This window comes from Protopterus annectens, chromosome 15.part0, assembly GCF_019279795.1.
Source record: "Protopterus annectens isolate FY-2018-M chromosome 15.part0, PAN1.0, whole genome shotgun sequence".
NCBI classification, from domain to species: Eukaryota; Metazoa; Chordata; order Ceratodontiformes; family Protopteridae; genus Protopterus; species Protopterus annectens.
The window spans coordinates 495,136,198-495,156,462 of record NC_056749.1 but is presented as its reverse complement, the minus strand read 5'-3'; the positions used below and the strand labels follow the sequence as shown (position 1 = coordinate 495,156,462).

Below are 20,265 nucleotides of genomic sequence, written 5' to 3'. Positions count from 1 at the left end.
AAAATGGAACCTATAGCCTTGGGACACTATGTTCAGGACCCATTTGTCTTGGGTAACCATTTGCCAATTTGATGAAAAAAGTGCTAGTTTTCCCCCTAAGGGGGCTGCCAAAAGAAAAGTGCTTGGATCTGGTAGAGGAAAGTCACTGGGACTGTTTCCTGTAAGGCTGTGATTTGGCTTTTGGAGGTAGGAGCACCCCATTGTTTAGGCCGGTATGAGCCTTGGGGCTGAGATCTGCCTCTGGGACACCTGTATCTGCCTCTTTGTGGTCTGTCTGACACTGGAAAGGACCAATTTTTAGAAGGCCAGTTCCTGCTAAACCTGGGTGGCTGTACCTCTAAGAAATCCTTAACTGTCTGCATGGATTTTGCTTTATCCTCCATTTTTTTCCAACACCTCTTCTGCTTTAGTACCAAACAAAGTATCATGCTGTAATGGTGCATCTAATAATTTTGCTTTAACATGATCAGGCAGATTCTGAACCTTTAACCAAGTATGCCTTCTAATAACAGAACCTGTAACAGCGGCCCTGCAAGAGGCCTCCAGTGAATTATAACCACATTGCAAAGTATGCTTTCCCACTTGTTCAGCTGCACGCAATAAATCCTGCAATTCCTTGTTCTCTGAACATTCAGTATTTGTCAACAATTTCTGTTTAAGCAGGGACATTAAATATTGCTGATATTTAAGCATATGAAACTGACCATTTAAAGCCCTAACAGCCAGGGTAGGAGAAGTGTAGACTTTTTTCCTCCATCTGTCTAGAGCCCTAGAATCCCTATCAGAGGGGACAGGGTTTTTTGCAGTGGAAGCTTTAACCCCTTTGGGACCCTGAGATATAGTTTCTGGGTCCACAGTGGGGTTTTTATATAGGAATTTATGAGAATCCGGGACCTTGTATCTGTCTGGCTTAGCAGGTGCAGGGGGTAAAGAGTCAGGGGACAGGGCTGACTCTGAAAATACATCATCTACAATGTCTAGAACAGGTGGAATAGCAAGGGGTCTGTGCTGAGGAAGTAGCAGAAAGTCTCAGAGCCTTTTCTTAGATTCAGAATAATCTTGGCTCTCCCAGTGGAAATGCTCCCTCATGGTATGCAGGGTTTCCCCAAAAGAATAATCCTCAGGAGGAGAGGCTGAAGGAATGGATTCTTCAGCATCAGAATCCTCAAAGGGAAGCATGAAGTAATCCTGTTCAGAAAAGGAATCAGAGGAAATAGAAACCTGATCAGAAGAATCATACTCTTGTCTCTTGTCTAGGCCTCTTATCAGGAGGGGGATGGGAACCCCTGATCGAAGTAATTAGGTCTTCGGCCATTTTGAGCATCTGTTTTTTTAGGCATGAAAGTCTGAGTAGGAGAATGCTGTACTTGTTTCTTTGTCTTTAGAGCTGCTTTAGTCTGTCTTTGAAGCTGAAGATGGCTTAATATATAGTTGTGCAGGTCTGAAGACACCCTCAAAAGCAGATGCCTGCTCAACGGCTCCGGACCCATCTGAGAGAATGATTTCCGAGTGTCCAATACCTTGAGTATCCAGAGGCCCAGTTGGCTCCACGTGGGAGTTGGAAGCGGCCTGTGGCTCTGAGGTAGCGGGCGCCAGGGGCTGCGAAAGCGCCTCACTGAGAACCGGTGAATCGGCGACTGGCCTAGCAGAGGTCTCGTCGGTTTGGACCTCGGATGCCTATCTTTTTACTTGTCCTTGCGTTTTTTGTAAACTCCGTTTGTCAGCTGGTCCGACAGCATTATATAATTAAATCTTCGGCCAAAGTAATGAAATGCAAAATCGAACCGACGCTTAATAGTGCGTTGGTTAAATCTAGCACAAAACCGACAGCTAGCAACATTGTGGTCAGGGCCTAGGCAAGGAATACAGTAAGAGTGAAAATCCTTAGGAGGTATTTGCTTCCCACAAGAAATACAATTAACTTTTTCTGACATTGGTCTGGAGCAAGAAAAAAGTTTCCCCAACGGGGTACTTAGCTTTAATGAAGTCTTCGGTTCTGAAATTCGGACTTGAAAATCTCAGGAGTCGGCTGACCGGCACTTGCAAACTGCTTTTGCTTCGGGCACCGCACGGGAAGAAAGACTGAAGAAAATGGCGTCGGCTGCATCTTTTATACCCCTGGCGCACTGATGTCAGGGAGGAGGCGACAGCAACCGACGCTGGACCTAGACTTTGGAATTCTGCCCGACTGAGGGTAGCCTGCCAGCAGGATAACCCAAGAGTAATGACTGCAACAGTGAAAAAAAATGAACATATGGTTTTCCTGGGGGGGGCGAGTCTAAACTGTAGGACACCCTTTAGAAAAAGCTTAACTTCTAGCCTGGAAGCTAGAGGAGGGGGTTCAAAATCCAGCAAGCAGACAAGGCAGAACAATGGACTAACTGTAAAATAAGAAAGGCCACTGTTGCGCAACTCACACAGGTAGGAAAGCAATAGTGGAATGTCCGCCCCAAAAGGATCCACTTTCCTTTTTTGGCACCAAATGGAAAATCTTCTCCACTTGGAAACCTAAGATTTTCTAGTGGTGGGTTTCCTAGCCTCCTGTAAAACCCTTAGCATGTCCTTAGAGAATAGGTGCCTGAAAGGGATCAAAAGTTTATCACCCACAGGGTCAGCTGTAGAGTTAGCAAATGTAGACGAATTCATGATCCCTTGTACTGAGTGAGTAGGTCTAGCCAGTGAGGTAACTTGTGATAACCCTTGGCTAACTTCAGAAAAAAAAGAGAGAACCAGTGTTGTCTTAGCCAAAAGGGAGTCACTAACAAGATTTTTAGTTTGTCCTGTAGGATTTTCAGTAGGACTTTCCGAATTAAGGGGAAGGGGGGAAATGCATACAGAAACCTCCCCTTCCATGAGAATGAGAAGGCATCCACTTTCCACACTTGAGAATGTCAGACCCTAGCACAGAAGCGAGAAGCGAGGAAGTTGTCTGTTCATACGGGAGGCAAATAGATCCAGTTCTGGAGTACCCCACTGGTGAACTAGGTCCAGCAACACATCCTTGTGGAGCATCCACTCTTGAGATTGTGTCATGGACCTGCTTAGTACGTCTGCCACGGAGTTCTGAGCTGAAGGAAGGTACACAACATGCAGAGTTACCTTGTATAAGGTAGCCAGTTCCCAAGCCTTGATGGCCAAACAACAGAGGAGATAAGATTTTGTGCCCCCCTGCTTGTTTATGTACCGAAGGACTGTGGTATTGTCTGTGAGGATCTGTAGTGGTCCTGGCAGGAATAGAGTGTGAAAGATCTGTAAGCCTAGAAGTAAAGCTCTCATCATCCTGATGTTGATTTGTTCCTTCTTTTGTGAATGGGACCAAAGGCCCTCAACTTTCCTGGAAGCAAAGGTTGCTCCCCATCCCAACTCTGAGGCATCTGTGAAGAGTTGCTGTGCTGGTTGAGGAACCTGTAGAGGAAGGCCAGGGTTCTGATTGAGTTGCTGCATCCACCAACCTTATTCTTTCAAACAGGGAAGAAGGGGAATCATGACATCTAAAAAAATGAGTATGTTGGGACAAAATTGTCTTGAAAAACCACTGGAACTTTCTCACGTGTAGCTTTGCAAAACACAGCATGGGAATAGTAGAGGCCATAAACTCCAGCGGTCTCAAACTCCCTGGCCGTGATGGCAGGAAAAGGCAGAGCAGTCTCCATGAATGCCCGGAAACAGGCTGCTTTCTCCACAGGAAGAAAAACCATCATCAAATCTGTGTGAAACATGCACCCCAGTATGACACAAGACTTTGAAATTTACAGTGAAACCCAGTGCCTGCAGAAAGGAAATGGCTGGAGTTCAAATGGTAGTTTAAGGTCTCTGTAGAGCTGCTGGTCAGAAACAGCAGATCATCTAAATATGGGTAGACTTGAATTCTTTTCAGCCTTAAGTATATAACGGTTGGAGCTAGGCACTTTGTGAATACCCTTGGAGCAGTAGAAAGACCAAAGGGCAAGGCATTAATTCAAAGTGCGAAGAACCCACTGAGAAATACAAACATTTTTTGAAAAGGGGGTGTATGGGGATATGCAGGTATGCATCCTTGATATCCAGAGAAGATAAAAAGTTTGAGGGGGAATCAGGGGCAGAAGAGTACGTAGGGATAGCATTCTGAAGGAAAGCACCACCAGGAAGGTGCTTAATACGGAAAGATCTAAGATAGCCCACCAAGGACAATCTTTCCTTGGAACTAAAAACATACTGGAGTAAAAACCCTTTCACTGCTGGCCTTGAGGGACAGACTGAATGGTGCCTTGTTTGGAAAGTTGGTCCAGAATCAAGGGAAACAATTGCAGTTGACTAGAGGGGATGTTGAGGAATTCCCTGGAAGGTGGGAGGGTCTTCCAAGTCATAAAATACCTGTTTTCGAGGACTGAAATCACCCAGGAGTCCTGGGTGATCTCCATCCAAACTGGTAGGAAGAGGGGGAGGCAAAGGGACAGAGGAGTATGACTTGGAAGACGGTGCAAGGCGTCAGACAGGACTTTGTCTTGGCTGCTAGGGCTGCTGAAGAGGGGTCACAGCAGCAGCTGTAGTTGTGACAGTCTTGGCCTATGGGTGCCTCCTGTAGGACTTGTGGGGTCTAGTCCCAGAAGGAACAGAAATGGAGGAATAAGCAAGTTTACTAACAAAGGATGTCATAGCAGAAAAACCTCCATGAAATTTTGGAACTGGTGAAGCCAGAAGGTGTTTCAAATCTCGGAGTTCCTTACCTTTTTCCTGCAGTGACAAACTCTACAGCTGCTTTTCCAAACAGTGAGGAACTGTCAAGAGGGGCATCAACCAGTTTTGCAATGATGTCAACAGGAAGTAAAGAAAAAGTACAGAAGTAAGACCAAAAACACTGCATTCCCTTCTCTATGACCCAGGAAACCAATACCATGTATTTAAACTTATTAGAAACAATAACCATCCAACCCAATACCATATTCATGGGTGACTAATTACCCACTATTAACTGGGAATCATATATGACACCAAACGTACATGCACAGAGATTCCTGGATTTTGTAAACACAAACTCCCTGGACAAGATAGTCAATACACCAACCAGGGGTGCAACCAAACTAGATCTGGTCCTCACTAATATGGGAGACTGCTGCACACCTCCTACTGTAATGCCTTACCTAGTAAGGTCAGACCACAAAATTGTCTCCATTGCAGTAAAAATAAAACCTGGGCCCCTAGCTAGGGGCCTAGAGGCGCAGCCAGGAATGTCTTTTCAGAACAGAAACTGCTGCCCTAGAAGAGGCCTCCACTGCACTTTTAACTACACTTGGAGTGTCTAGCTACCTGAGAGGAAGATGACAGGACAGCAAGAGCCTGAAATTTAGTCTCTGAATCTGGCAATGAGGAGACAGCCTGGCAGGCCTGAGAAAGCAAGGCTAGAGCATACCTGGACTTGTCTGATAATTAATTGCCCTGACTGCCAAGGCAGAAAAAGTATATACCTTCTTGTCCAACCTTTCCAAAATATTACTTTCCCTATCAAAAGGAAGTCAGTTTGTAAAAGGTGATAACCGTGAGGGCTTATCTGAGGTAATGGAAACCACAGCAGGGTCAGCTGAGGGGCATTTAAAAAGAAATTTGCAATCCTCAGTGACCTTATAGAAACCATCAGGTGTCTCTGGGGTAAAAGCTTGGGAGTCAGGGGTTTTAGATGCAGCCTGCAGTTAATGCAGTTGAGGGTGAAATCAAAAGGTACGGCACAGTTGACTACTTACTCTGCCTAAGAAGAAGTTAACCATGTCACTGAAGTTATATTATACAGCACAGGATGCTGAAGCAGCAAACAGAAGTCACATTAACCATCAGACAAAGAGAATTCAGTTCTTACCAGGTAAATAAACTTCAGCATAAAACAAAACTTAAAAGGAAGAAACTTTCTTGACACACTAAGGTGACAGTCTACACTCTATTCTTGTTTTTAGGCAAATCACAGCAACAACCATGGCAAAAAATACAGTGACTACATTACCTGATAAAACTTGAATTTGAATCCCAAAATGTGACATAATGTTTGCGGCTCACACATACTCATGTATGACTCTATGAGAGGTACAAAAAAATCATCATGTTCAGGCCTGCACTCAAAGACTGCTAAGATGATGTCAAGAACTCTGTTTGGATCCAAATTAAAGCATCCTGAAAAACAAAACAGTTGTATTACTACATGCATGCATACATCACAACACATTTAAGCTTTGCCAAAGCTGCTACTCATTTAGTAACAAACAAATATTCCAAATGTCAAAAGTCTTCAAAAATGTTAAGTTGTTGGTGAAGTCAGTGAAACTATGAAGTCCAACCAACAAATCAGTGAAGGAAAGTGGAATTCAAGATTCTGCATGGCTAAAGGATTACAGAGGTATAACTTAAAACATACACAAACACTCCTAAAAGTAGAGTAGCCCGAATCCTAATAATCCCTTTCACGGCATCTGTCAAATAAAATCAGTTCTGATAAAAAGGGAGGTGCTGTCAGTGAGCAATCTGTCTGCTTGCAGCCAAATCACAGAAAGACTTGAGTTTGCTTTCCTTCCCAAATGTGGAATAACCTCAGAGACAACACCTTTACATAAAGGTACTTCTCCCCCCAACACATGTATGTTGAAACAATGGGAACAGCCACCACTCATAAAACTGAGGTATGCACCATTCTATAGTGAGCAATCTCAACAAAAGCAGTAGTTATATACTTACCATAACTCTAGATCCTACTGTCCCAGTCTCTGTGATGCAACTGGTGGCTCCTTGAGCCACTTGTCGGAAATGAGGTGGCTAACTAATACAAACAGCCTCAAGCCTCTGTTTTCCCACAATGCACTAGTGTGTAAAGTTATCACATATCAAGTCTGCTATTATGAAATAGATAAAAGTAATTGACATATTAGAAATAATACTTTGAAATGTCCTTCAGGTCCTACAGAATGGTGGCTTTGATGGGTAAGGACAGAGGTCTGTCAAATCAGATGTAATGTGCAATGAAAGGATCACCCATGTTCAGTAAATAACTGAGGTATCCTATTCATCTCATCCATCAGGTTTGACAAATGGATCAGAATGCTTAACTCGGCACCTGGGTAGGATCACGACACAAAACCTTTGAGTATAAACAGTTCTAAAGAAGACTCAGACCTTGAGATTACAAAGTACTAGAAATTAGATACCAAGATATGCACTGTAAAACCATGCTGATGCACAAATCGTATCAAATAAGGACTAAGTTTGAAGAAGTGGTAACAGACCTCGAGGAATGGGCTTTAGGTGTGCATGGTAGAGAGACTGAAATCTCTTAACATGTACACAAGCAGAGACACACAGAAAGGGCAACTTAATAAATGTTGCTCATGAGTTTCTAAACTACAACTAAAACAAAATGTGGCATGTCCTTCCTACAGGGTTTTGTTCTGTGAATGCAGAGTCTCAGCTGTCTAGTAAATCCACAGTACATGAAGTAAATTCATCTTAATGGAAATGACTTAGAAAAATTACTGGTAAATGGATAGACTGGGTTTATGTTTGCCTCAGAAGCCACCATGTGGACAAAAGGAAGGTTAGTACATACAGAAAACCTGTCCTTGTGGAAACGTAGGGTAAGACAGGATATAGCCTGTAGTTCCTAACACTCCTCTGGCAGAAAGATGCTACCAAGAAGACAGTCGTCCAAGAAAATTTTCAAGGATACAGAAAATGCTGGTTCAAACAGTTAAAGACTCCAGCACAAAAATGATACGTTATGGAAGCAGTGGGTCTCTGACTGGAAGACACAGGAGGGAAATTCCTTTCAGAAAGGCTTTGCAGAGCTCTTGAGAAGCCAAAGTACAGACAACCAAATTGAATTTGAGATGGCCACTAACTCCACCTTAATAGAAAAAAATGGAACTTGAGTCAGATATATCTGCCAAGAAAATATGCACTGGGAGTATCAATGTTTTGTGCTGTTACCCAAATTGCAAAATTCTTTCTCTTACTGTAAAGTTTACAAGTGGATTCCTTACAGGGGAGAGAGGATAAGACCCTAACTGACTGGGCCAGGTTGGGTCACTGCCAATCACCAGAACTGGAGAGACCTAGCAGTTTAGTCTAAGGTTGTGTAGATTAGTGTGAGGATTCCCAAAATGTGAGACAGCAGATCCTACCTGTGATCCAAAATACAGGAGGTAGGGGTTTATCTGAAATAAGGCTTTAAAGAGTTGAAACTAAATTTGCCTGGGCCAGTATAGGGCAATAAGGATTATAGTGGCTATAAATATGATCTCTTTCTGCAGAAACCTGGGAAATCGGTGCTAATGCATAAAGCAGCCCTGGAGGCCAAAGTTCAGCTGGAATCTCTCTCTCTGGGGTGGGGGTGGGTTCATGGCAAAGAAGTTGCACTACTTGGTATTGGATGAAGGAGCTGTGACAGTGAAAAAAGGCTGGTGGAATTGCACGAGTACCTGACATGCTGCTACTGGATTCATCCCACTCGTAAAAGCATCAGGAAAGACATACTGAGCCTGACAAGGCAAATGACCTCCAGGAAATGTGCATTCCAACTAGAAAGTGATACAAAGTAATTGCTCATTGCCATACTCGTAAAGCTCAGCAGCAAAAGGGATATAATCTGGTTCCTCTGCTTGGTGATGCACCAAACTAATCATTCTAAGTTGGATAGAAATCACTCCTGGAGGCAGAAGTCCTGCAGTTACTGCAATGCAAAGGTTGTTTGCATCTCCAATACATAGAAGTGAAGGTTGGCCTCGTGAAACCTGCATAACCCTAGGACCATCCCTCCCCCTTGTAAAGCTCCTCACCCTAAGAAGGTGGCATGCATCATCACTACAACTACAAGTGGTGCTAGAACAAAAAACTTTCCCGAATTAATGCAGGGGGAAGTTAGCCACCATCAAAACTGTTCCTTGCAAAGGCTGGCTGTCGTAATGGGTGTGGAAAGCTGCTGTGTAATTTACTGAACCCTTAGAAGCCACCGAAATATTTAATCTGAAAGGAAGCCAACTGCGCCATCAGAAAGGAGACTACCACTAACACCAGAACTCTGAGAACTAGCCTTGGTACTGTTTCAAACTATTGGCATTATAATACCTGAGGGCTGCATGCCAACCATACTAAGTATACACCTCTCTTGCTGAATGCACTTTTTGATCATTGGCGTTTTTGCATTTCTGCTTGTAATTGATTACTATAGTGTTACAGAACTTAAAAGGTACTGCTCCACAGTTAAACACTACATACTACAGGGTTACCTATATGACCATCCTTTATTGCTTGGCTGACTGTTACTGCACGTGAAGCTATGGATTTGGATTACCTGTAGGTATTACAATGACTGCATTCAAACCAATGAGATAGACAAACCATTTTTTTTAATTTGCCATTGTTACCGAATTCCTTACTTATCCTACATAGTCTATCATTTCTACACTTGTTTTGCATTTGTGACTACAAAAGCAGACTCAGCTCACTCTTATCCTTTAGCCATATCCTAAATTGTGACCTTTTTTAGCCCAGTCAATCGCTTTCTACTTTCTTATATCAAAATAAGATATGATATTTTCATTCATTCAACAGTTGTGGGATTCGGATCCGACTCGGCCGCTTCTTCCAGATCATAGAATACTTGGATCAAGCTCCTCCCTTTACCCATAATGCCCTAGCCACCTAACACACCCCAGATCCTGTTTGCCATCATAGTGTTCAGACGTGGATTGCAAACTCTCAAATAGTTGGAAACTTCTCATTTCTTCTACCAAAAGTCAATGAGTTTAATCTCCTTTAATATTTTCCAATTATACTCAGTTCATTTGCCTCCCTTTAACCTTTTTCCAATAATATTAGCCTCTCTTGTCATACTCTGAGTACTGGTATTACCATTGATGGTATTTTTCTTTCTTTCTTGTATATCAATTACCACCATTGGTAATTCTTTCCCCTTGCTTCTGAACAAAAAAGGTTCTATCCATTATGATAGTCTAAGTTGTAGTTTTAAAATTTCCGATGAGCCCCCAGGAGTTAAGAAATGTGTGGCCACAAAATTCCAAATTCAGACGCACACTGAATGCATTTATTGTTAAGGACCTAGATATCTGGATATTGACTGACATTTGTGAGGGATTCAACTCCCGCGCTTTAACATACTGAATGGTAGCAAACTGACTGAAGGAAAAATAAGTCAATTCTCAAAGGTTTACTTCCTTCTAAATCTTCAAGAGCTACTGGGGCTCAAACCCCAACAAGAGAAAAACGTCAATACTTTTCCCAAAAAATCTCATAAGCAATCACCAGAACACCCTTTGGCTTCAACCACAGCCCAATCCCCGGAGCCACAAGTTAAACAAGCAAAAAAGACAAGCCTGAAAAATCTCCTCGGATATGTTTGACTCCTTTAAAATTGGAGCCATTTAAGTCTAGCTTTCTCTCATCCTTTCTGGAAAAGGATCCCAGTCATCACTGCAGACCTCCATCCACGGCTTCCTCCCTCCAGTCTTCCTGAAGCCTATCCTAAACAGATGTGGATATCATGATGAGGAAGTTCCTGAGGACACAAACTGAAATGTGATTCAAATACCTTTGGAATCAAGAAAGACTACTCCAAGGCTTTTGGATGTGATGGTTCTGAAACTGAAGCATGGATGGGAGAAGAGTCGTCATACTCGGATCCAAAAATCTTCAAATCAGATTGTGTCTGAGCTGACAACTCTCAGAGCCGAAGAATCTGAATAGGCTCCGGGGTGTTGAATTCAACTCAAGTTGTCAGACCAGTCTCTTCCCCACGCAAGATTGGCATTAGACAGCTCGGCTCAGACTCCCTCCTCTGGTGGCTTGCCTATGTGACAGCAGGAGCAGACGTTACAAAAGCCTGCCTTGTCAAATTGGTCAGTTTCTGCTTTTCCCAGGCAGTCTGCTTTCGAGGTAGTGGAAAGAACACTCAATGCCTAGAGTTCAGACAACTCTGTCTACACTGGCTCCAACTTCCCAATCTCACTCGATTTTTCATCCACAGCCTCAGTCATTCACTCCATTAGGACAGCCAGCCCAAACCAGTCGCAAGGTTACCCAGAAGATTGCTTTCCCCAGTATCTCCCCAGAGTACCAAACCAAGGAGGTCTCACAGAAGAGAAATTGCAAGAGGAGGACTTAGACTCTCCAGGATCTGTCACAGAGGACACTGACTTTGATTAGTGGGAAGGGTCATGCATATGAACACCCAATTATGTCTCATTTGGAGACATTTTAGAACTCTTCAAACAAAGAGGTGGTTGGTCCCGCAATAACCCTTCCAAAGAGAAATCAGTGTTTCTGGAGGTCTTCGGTCGGCCCGTCTGCCTCCTGGGTGACTGTCCACCGGTGAGCTCATAGATTTACTCGGTCTGCGGGCATGAGAGGAACAAGATGCAACTAAGTCTATTCTTAACAGACCACACAGGATCCTGGCATCACGTAAAGATAAAAACCTTATGGGAGTAAAGGAGTACTTGATGCCATGGCCATAGTGGCAACAATTAAAAAGGAACTGGCTGAGCAAAGATACTCTTTCAACCCATCTAACAGCAGGTGTATGGTGCTGGACAGATTTGGGAAGCACATCTAAGTTCCAGCAACCTTTGCTCTTAGGTCGTTGAATTATATGGCACATTTCACGAGGCTTCAAAGAAATTTAATCAAGGAGCTTTCCAAATCTCTCTGGGAATATATCCACCTAGGAAGAGTACCATTTCTTCGCAGATGGCTACCCTTCAGTCTATTTCTAATTTGTTCATAAGGCTCATTCCTCATACTGCTGAAGGTACCTCATGGGCACTAAGTTCAGGTATTTTCATCAGGAGACATGCTTGGATGCAATGATGTGATTTTTGCAGAACCCTTTAAATCTTTCATAAACACACCGTTTGATGGAACCTCATTACTTGGCCCAAAATGAAAGTGAAAATGAAAATGAAAATGAAACTAAGTGCAAACAAGAAGTAAAAATCCTGTCTGCGGTGGGCATACATTTCTAAACTCCTCAACAGTCCTTTTCTAGAAAATAACGACATGGAAGAAACATGTGGTTCAAGAAATCCCAAATACCCTTTCAAGAGAGTTCCCCCAGGGGCAGCGGGGGGAATTGAAATATAAGAACAGACTCCTGAGGCAGAGATGATTCTCATAATCAAGGATCTAGGAACTCCTCTTATGGCAGATCCCATCAGTGCTCCTGAAAGGAGGCCCATCTATCTATCTCTGGAAGCATTCGGGAGTCATCTATTCCTGCACCACAGAGCCTGGTTAGAAATCAGGCAAGATTCATGGGTGCAGCAGATAATATCTTGAGGCTACATAATACTATTTTCCTATCCCCCTCTGTCAGTTTCAAAGAATATCCCTGATTTCCACCCAAAGAGGAGCAGCAGCACTAGAAATAAACAAGCTGCTAGAAAGAGATTCTTTTTAGTGCCAAAAAAGACAGGGAACTGGAGACTAATCATGGAGGTCAGCAAACTAAATCAAATGGTTCAGTATTCAAAGTACCAGATAGTCACAGCTCAGCCCATTCTGCCGTTTCTGCACAAGGATGATTGGATGTGCTTGACAGATCTTCAAGGATGTGTGCTACCAATGAGCACATGATCCAAAAGACATCTCCACTTCTGGCTGGTAGCAAGTCCTTACCAATTCAAAGCACTAACCTTGGGTCTCACCATAGCCCCGGGATGTTTACCAAGTGTATGGCAGTAGTTGCAGCTCACTTGAGACTGCTGGGATTCCAAGTGTTCCCATACACAGACTAGCGCCGGACCACCCTAGCAGGTATCAAGTAATTCTGCCAAGGGACTATTTACTCCAGCTGTGCTCTAATTTGATGATATCCATCAATTACAACAAATCTCAACTCAATCCAACTAAGACTTTTGAATTAATCAGTGCTCTTTTCAATACAATTAGCTTCTCCCCCTCTGACTCAGATTCACACTATTTAGTTCCTTGTCAAATATTCAGAATTCTTCTCTTTTCAGCCCATATGATACTGCAAGCCTTGGGATCCCTGTCAGCAGCAATCACTCTTGTATCACTGGCCAAGTTCAATACGAGAATGCTCCAATGGGCACTCGCCATACAATTGTCTATTCTCCAGCACCATTATCCAGGCCAGTCAGGACTAGTCAAGCTTGCAAGAATTACCATTTCTGTTCTCTCAGCCCAAGGCCACAGTGACCATGGATGCCTCTCAAGTCGGTGGGTGGGGTAGGGTGAGGGTGGGGACAATACTTGGGAAAGACAGTCCAAGGCACATGGTCATCCAAAGTGGTCAACACGCATATCAATGTCCTTGAAATTACAGCTGTCCTCCTAGTGTTGTAGACCTTTCAAAACACTCCCCCGAACAGGACTATGGCGATTCACACAGACAATATGTCTGTAGTCTGGTACATAAGGAAAGGGGAAGCAGATATTGCCCTCTTTGTTGAGAAGCTATGAGTATGGCAATGGCGATATCCTTCAATCGCTTTCTGAAAGCAACGAACATCCCAGGAAAGTCCAACATAAATGCAGACAAGTTAAGCAGGTCCAGACTGATCCCTCATCAGTAGTCTCTTTATATGAAAGTGAGAGAGATGATTTTCCGTTAAAAGGGCCAACCATGCTGCAATCTTTTTACACCTTCTCTCAGCAAGTGCAGCAGGTTCTTATCCCTGATCCCCCAAGTAGGGGAATCCTTGATGGATGCTCTTCTTCTTCACAAATGGCACTTCAGTCTCCTTTAGGCTTAACCCCCATTATCATTTATTCCCAAATTTCTCCAGAAAGCATTTCAATTGAAGAGCACAGTTACCCTCATTGTCCCTTACTGACCTCATCAGATCTGGTTTCCCATACGCCCTAGATTTTAAATCCCACCTCTGGATCTACCATCTCATCAGACAGGCATGACTCATCAGGAGATATCAGGCTTCATACTGACTGCATGGTTTCTCCAGTTCTACTGATTGTTATACAGCACAGGGTCTCCTCTCCTGTCCATATTCTACTGTCTCCCCATAAAACTTCCATTACAAAAATTTACATAAGTAAATGGACAAGATTTGTTTTTTGGGCCATAGAAAGAATTAGGCCTCTTTTCAGCAATCATTTCCAAGATTCTTGACTTTTTAGCTACAATTTTCAATGAAGGTTCCAGCTCCTCAACTATCACAGTACAATTAACAGCCATTTCTAACTAATATAAAAACAAATTCTACCTTAACTTCCTTGAAGCTTTATAACGGCTTTCTCAGAGGAACCTACCTACTCACAACTCATTTACAGGACCCTACTCCTGCTTGGGATTTAAATATTGTTCTTTAGACCTTGAAACAAACCCCCTCAAATCATCACCGGAGGCGGATCTGAAGATACTGACATGGAAAACTGTTCTCCCAGTTGCTATAACTCTGCCAGAGGAGTATCTGAACTTCAACCACTGTCCCTCTAAACCTCCTTACTTAATTTTTCACAAGGATACAATTTAGCAGACCAATCCTTCCTTTTTACCAAAGGTGATGTTGGATACCAACAGTGATCAGGTCATCAACCTCCCAGTCTTCTTTCCTAACTTTTAAAACAAAGGACAAAAATTGTTAGACTTTTCAGATGTCCACAGGCAGTTAAATTTTTACCCTTCACAGAACCAATGATTTGAGAAAATTTAAACAGTTTCCTTTTCTGGCTCAAAAAGTACAGTTTTGTACCTACCATAAATGTAGATGTTCGAGGATCCACATTGCTGCAGTCCTAACTATTGGGTAGTCCGCTGTCCAGTCGGCCCGAATACCAGAGTATATGGCTGACGTCGGTCAGGGCGCATTAGACTGACGTCAGTACGTCAGGGTACTAATGCGCATGACCGACGCCATATCCTCAGTCTTTTCTTGCCCCAGATGTCAGAAGACCCTAAAAAGACAAGGCCCAATATACCTGCACCAAAAATATGTACAATATATACAAAAATATCAGCATAAAACCTCACCTACACAACCACCCCTAAACACAGAGGGGAAGGAGGGAGGGTAAATTGGACTGCAGCAATGTGGATCCTCGAACATCTACATTTATGGTAGGTACAAAACTGTACTATGTTCTTCATTCCACATTGCTGCAGTCCTAACTATTGGGTAGAATCCCAAAGCAGAGGTAAGGAGGCTGGCAAATCATAAAGAAGCAGGAGCTGACAACATGCCTTGCAAAATAGCTGTGGCAAAACCAGCCCTAGACTTAGAGTAGAGAGGAAGGTGATAATGCTTAGAGAAAGTATGCACTGAACTCCAAGTAGCTGCCTCCAAAATATCCTTAGTTGCCACCCCCCTTAGAAATGCTGTTGAAGTGGCAGTAGCCCTAGTGGAATGAGGCCTAATCCCAGCTGGAATCTCCTTGCCATGATGGGAACAAAATGCAATGCAAAACCCAATCCACCTAGAAATAGTTTGTTTTGACACAGGCTTGCCCTGCGAACTCAAAGCAAAAGAAACAAACAACTGCTGAGACTGCCTAAAATCCTTAGTCCTGCTTAAATAATAACGCAATTGCCTGTGTACATCTAAAGTGTGCAAAATCTTTTCCCCTTTATTTTGGGGGTCTGCATAAAAAGTAGGCAAATGAATAGTTTGGTTTAAAGCCACACTAGAAACCACCTTAGGCATAAAGGAAGGATTAGTACGTAATGATACCCTATCCTTATGGAAAATCAAAAAGGGCTCTACTGCCATAAGGGCCTGCAACTCAGACACCCTTCTTGCAGAAGTAATAGCCAACAGAAAAGCAGTCTTCCATGACAAGTATTTCAATTCAGCAGTAGCCGCAGGCTCAAAAGGTTGTAGAGTAAGTTTTTCCAACACAAAATTGAGATCCCAAGCAGGAGTAGGAGCTCTACGGGGGTCTTATATTCTTGCCCTCTAAGAAACTGCTTGAACAAAGGATGCGAAAACAATGGTGGGTCACAATCATAGTGAGCTGAAATTGCTGCAGCATGAATCTTAATGGAAGAGAAGGACAAACCTTTGTCCAATAACTCAGTAAGATATTGAAGAGCCACACTCAAATTAGGCTCAGAAATCTCCAAATTCTTTGCTGTACTCCAAAATAAAAACCTCTTCCATTTTTCTGCGTACACTTTCCTTGTACTAGGTCTTCTAGCTCCCATAATCACATTTAAAACTTGTTGAGGAAGTTGAGACCTGCTGTGTTTCAACACAGAATATGCCAGGCTGTTAGATGAAGAGAGTGAAGCTTGACATTGAGCAGATGACCGTCCTTCTGAGATAACAGATGTGGAATCAAAGGTAAAGGCCATGGAGGCTTCCTTACCAGACTCCTTAGTAGTGGGTACCAGCAGTGTTGCCGAGGCCAATCTGGAGCTATTAAAATCATCCTTGGCTTGTCTTGTCTGACCTTTAAGAGCACCTTTGGAAGAAGAGGCAGAGGTGGAAAGGCATACACATGAAGATTTTTCCAACTGAAAGAAAGAGCATCCACTTTCGAAGCTGTGTGATGAAACGCCTTTGTGCAAAACTTTGGCAGCTGGTGGTTTAGTGGAGAAGCGAACAGATCTATGTCTGGAGTTCCCCATGACACTGTCAATTTCTGAAATACATGAAGATCCAGTTTCCACGCGTGGGGATCCATGATTTGTCTGCTTAACACATCTGCTAAGGAGTTCTGTGCTCCCGGCAGAAACCTTGCCTGAAGAGTTAGTTGCAAGCTGAGCGCAGTCTCCCATAAAATCATTGCTTGCCTGCATAGAGGATAAGAATGTGTTCCCCCTTGTTTGTTGATGTACCACATGACAGTTGTGTTGTCTGTTAGAATCAACACCTGCCCTGGAATAAGTAACTCCTTGAAAGCCATTAATGCAAACTGGACTGCTAACATCTCCTTCATGTTGATATGTAGATGCTGTAGTCTGGCAGGCCACTTGTCTTGTATCCACTTTCCATTTAGATGAGCTCCCCAAGCAATGTCCGAGGCATCTGTCGTTAAATTCTGACTCGCCTCTGGCCGGGTCACAGAGAGTCCCTTGTTTAGGTGACATTCCTGAGCCCACCACAAAAATTCTTTTTGAAGGCAAGGTATTATTTGAATGACAGTGACCAAATCCTGGCAGTGCTGTGTCCATACATTTTTGAGATACCATTGCAGCTTCCTCATATGCAGTTTGGCATTGGGAAGCACCAGAATACAAGATGCCATGAACCCTAATGCTTGAAGGACTGTCCTTGCAGTCAGCACGGACTGATAAGATAGTTGATGGAAGTAAAGGGATAGACTCATTTGTTTGTCCGGGGTTAAAAAGGCCATCTGGGCTGCTGTATTCAGTCTCACACCCAGAAAGCACATGTCTTGAGAGGGTACTAGACTGGACTTTATTTCGTTCACAGAATACCCTAGGCATCTTAGCACTGCTATAACATATTCCAGATGCTGTAGAAGGTCTTCGTTTTCTTGAGCCAGAATCAGGCAGTCGTCCAAGTAGGGATAGATTTGAATTCCTTTTAGCCTGAAGTAAGCTATCACTGGAGCCAGAACCTTTGTGAATACTCTGGGCGCAGTAGATAAGCCAAAGGGCAATGCAGAGAACTGATAATGAGAATTTCCAGCTCGAAAACGCAGATACTTCCTGCAACTTAGTCTTATAGGCACATGAAGGTAAGCTTCCTTGAGATCTAAAGTTACCATCCAGTGATCTTTGCCCAGCAGAGGTAAAAGCTGTTGTAATGTCAACATCTTGAACTTGGGAATGTCCAGATAAGTGTTGAGGATAGATAAATCCAAAATTGGTCTCCACGTGTTCCCCTTCTTTGGTACTAGGAACAGGCGAGAATAAAATCCTAGGCCCCTTTCTGATACAGGGACTGGCTGAATGGCCCTATTTGGAGTAACAGAGAAATTTGCTTGTGAGCCTCTTTCCTTTGTGGAGGAGGAACGTCTGGCATGCCTTTGAAAGGGGCAATGTATGGAAATAAAACCTGTAACCGTGGTGAATGATATCCAACACCCATCTGTCTTGAGTAATTAAATCCCAATTTTCTTTGAAAAGAGACAGTCTTCCTCCCAAAGGAGCTGCCAGACGAGAATCTACTGGCAGCTGAAAAGGCAGGTCATTGGGTCTGTTTACGAAAGGACTGACCCCTGCCCTCACCAGAAGTCTGAGCAGGTGAACTCCTGTTCTAGGCCTAAAAGAACCTTGAGCTCTGCCCCTACCACGTCTAGACCTACCCCTAGACTGGGAATCATAAGCAGGATATGTCCATCCCTTAGTAGGCCAATTTCTACTAAACTTCAGTGGCTGCACCTGCAAAAAATCTTTAACAGTTTGCATAGACTTAGCTTTGTCCTCCATTTTCTTTAAAACTGCTTCCACAGGCGAACCAAACAACACATCAGACTGTAAAGGAGCATCCAAAATCCTTGTCTTAACATGCTCAGCTAAATTCTGATCCTCAACCAGGCATGCCTCTGAAGAACAGAACTAGTGGCAGCCACCCTCGAGGAGGCCTGTACAGCATCAAAACCACATTGCAAAGAATGCTTACCCACTTGTTCAGACATGAACTAAATCCAGCAACTCTTTACACTCAATACCTTCCGCCAAAGCATCCACCTTAGATTTCAGTTGTGAAAGGAGATAATTTTGATATTTTAGCATGTGAAACTGACAATTCAACGCCCTCATGGCTAAAGTGGAAGAAGTATACACTTTCTTTCCCCATCTATCCAAAGCCCTTGCCTCTTTATCAGTGGGAACAGGGTTTTTAACCACAGAGGCCTTAACACCTTTAGGTCCCTGAGAAACAGTTTCGGGTCTGCCCTAGGACTCTTAAAAGATACTTATGAGCTTCAGGCACCCTATAGTACCTATCAGGTTTAACAGGAGCAGGAGGCAAAGAATCAGGGTTCAGGGAAGCCTCTGCAAAAACATCTTCCACCACATTCAACACAGGAGGTATAGCTAAGGGCCTATGCTGGGGTAAAACAAGAATTCCCTAAGCCTTTTCCTGGAATCAGAGTAATCCTGGCCTTCCCATTTAAAGTGCTCCCTCATGGAATGCAGAGTCTCTGAAAATGAGAAATCCTCAGGAGGAGAAGCTGTAGGAGTGGAATCATCCACATCAGAATCAGAATAAGGAGGATACTCCTGCAAATCTTCCATGAAGACTCAGAAGCCTCTGAACACTGTTCAAAACTATCAAACTCAGGTTCCACCCTAGGCCTCTTATCAGAAGGGGCATAGAACCTCTAATCATAGTAATCAAATCTTCTGCCATTTTAAGCATATGTTTCTTAGGCACAGAACCTGAAGTGCTAGGAGAAGCCCCACTGAAGCTAAACTTGGCCTACCTCTCAAAGAAGTTTTGGAAACAGAAGGAGAGGCTCTAACTACCTTGGGAAGAGGGAAGAACAGTTACCTGAGAAGCCCCTCAGCCTGGCCTACCTCCTGAGAAGGCACATCCTGTAACAGTAAAGTCTCTGCCTGAGACTCCAAAGAAACTCCTGGCAAAACCTCTGGCTCCACTGAGCCTTCTAAAGAACCGGCGTCCGGGACTGCCGGTTCATCAACCCTAGGCTTCGGTGTTTGTCCTTGCGCTTCTTGACGAAGCGGCCGGAGCATCCGGACGGCATTTTATAATTGCAACGCTTCCCAAACACTAACCTGGCACAGTCTAACCTTCTCTTAATAGTGCGTTTGTTAAACCTAGCACAAGAGCGGCATCCAACAACGTGGTGCTCAGGCCCTAAACAAGGTATACACAAGGTATGGTAATCCCTATGAGGTATCTGTTTCCCACAAGAAATACAGTTATTCACTTTTTCTGACATCCGTTAAATACTTAGGCAAGAAAAACAAAATGTTCTAGCGGGTACTTAGCCAACTCTGATTCGGTCTGAAACTCCGATTTCAGAAAATTTCAGAACGCCAACCTGCACTCGCAAAACTGCTTCTGCATCGGACCATGCGGCAAAAAAGACTGAGGATATGACGTCGGTCATGCGCATTAGTACCCTGACGTACTGACGTCAGTCTAATGCGCCCTGACCGACGTCAGCCATATACTCTGGTATTCGGGCCGACTGGACAGCGGACTACCCAATAGTTAGGACTGCAGCAATGTGGAATGAAGAACATCTAGGCAAACCATTATCTAAAGTGACTCTAGCCAAATGGCCGACTGTATTACCTTTGTTTAAAAAGTGAGTTTGCCTTTACTAAACCCCCAAAAGACCATTCCACAAGGTCTATGACAACTTCATTAGCCGTTT

General features: G+C 43.5%; 1 protein-coding gene across 1 annotated transcript in view; it reads right to left on the bottom strand.

The window, feature by feature from the left end:
• The window catches only part of LOC122789851 (THO complex subunit 2-like), a 2,067,217-nt gene that overhangs the window by 1,407,154 nt on the left and 639,798 nt on the right, over window positions 1-20,265 (bottom strand). Inside the window, exon 8 of the mRNA XM_044057285.1 lies at window positions 5,972-6,138. Within this exon, the coding sequence (XP_043913220.1) occupies window positions 5,972-6,138 (167 nt within the window). The remainder of the gene's footprint in view (window positions 1-5,971; window positions 6,139-20,265) is intronic.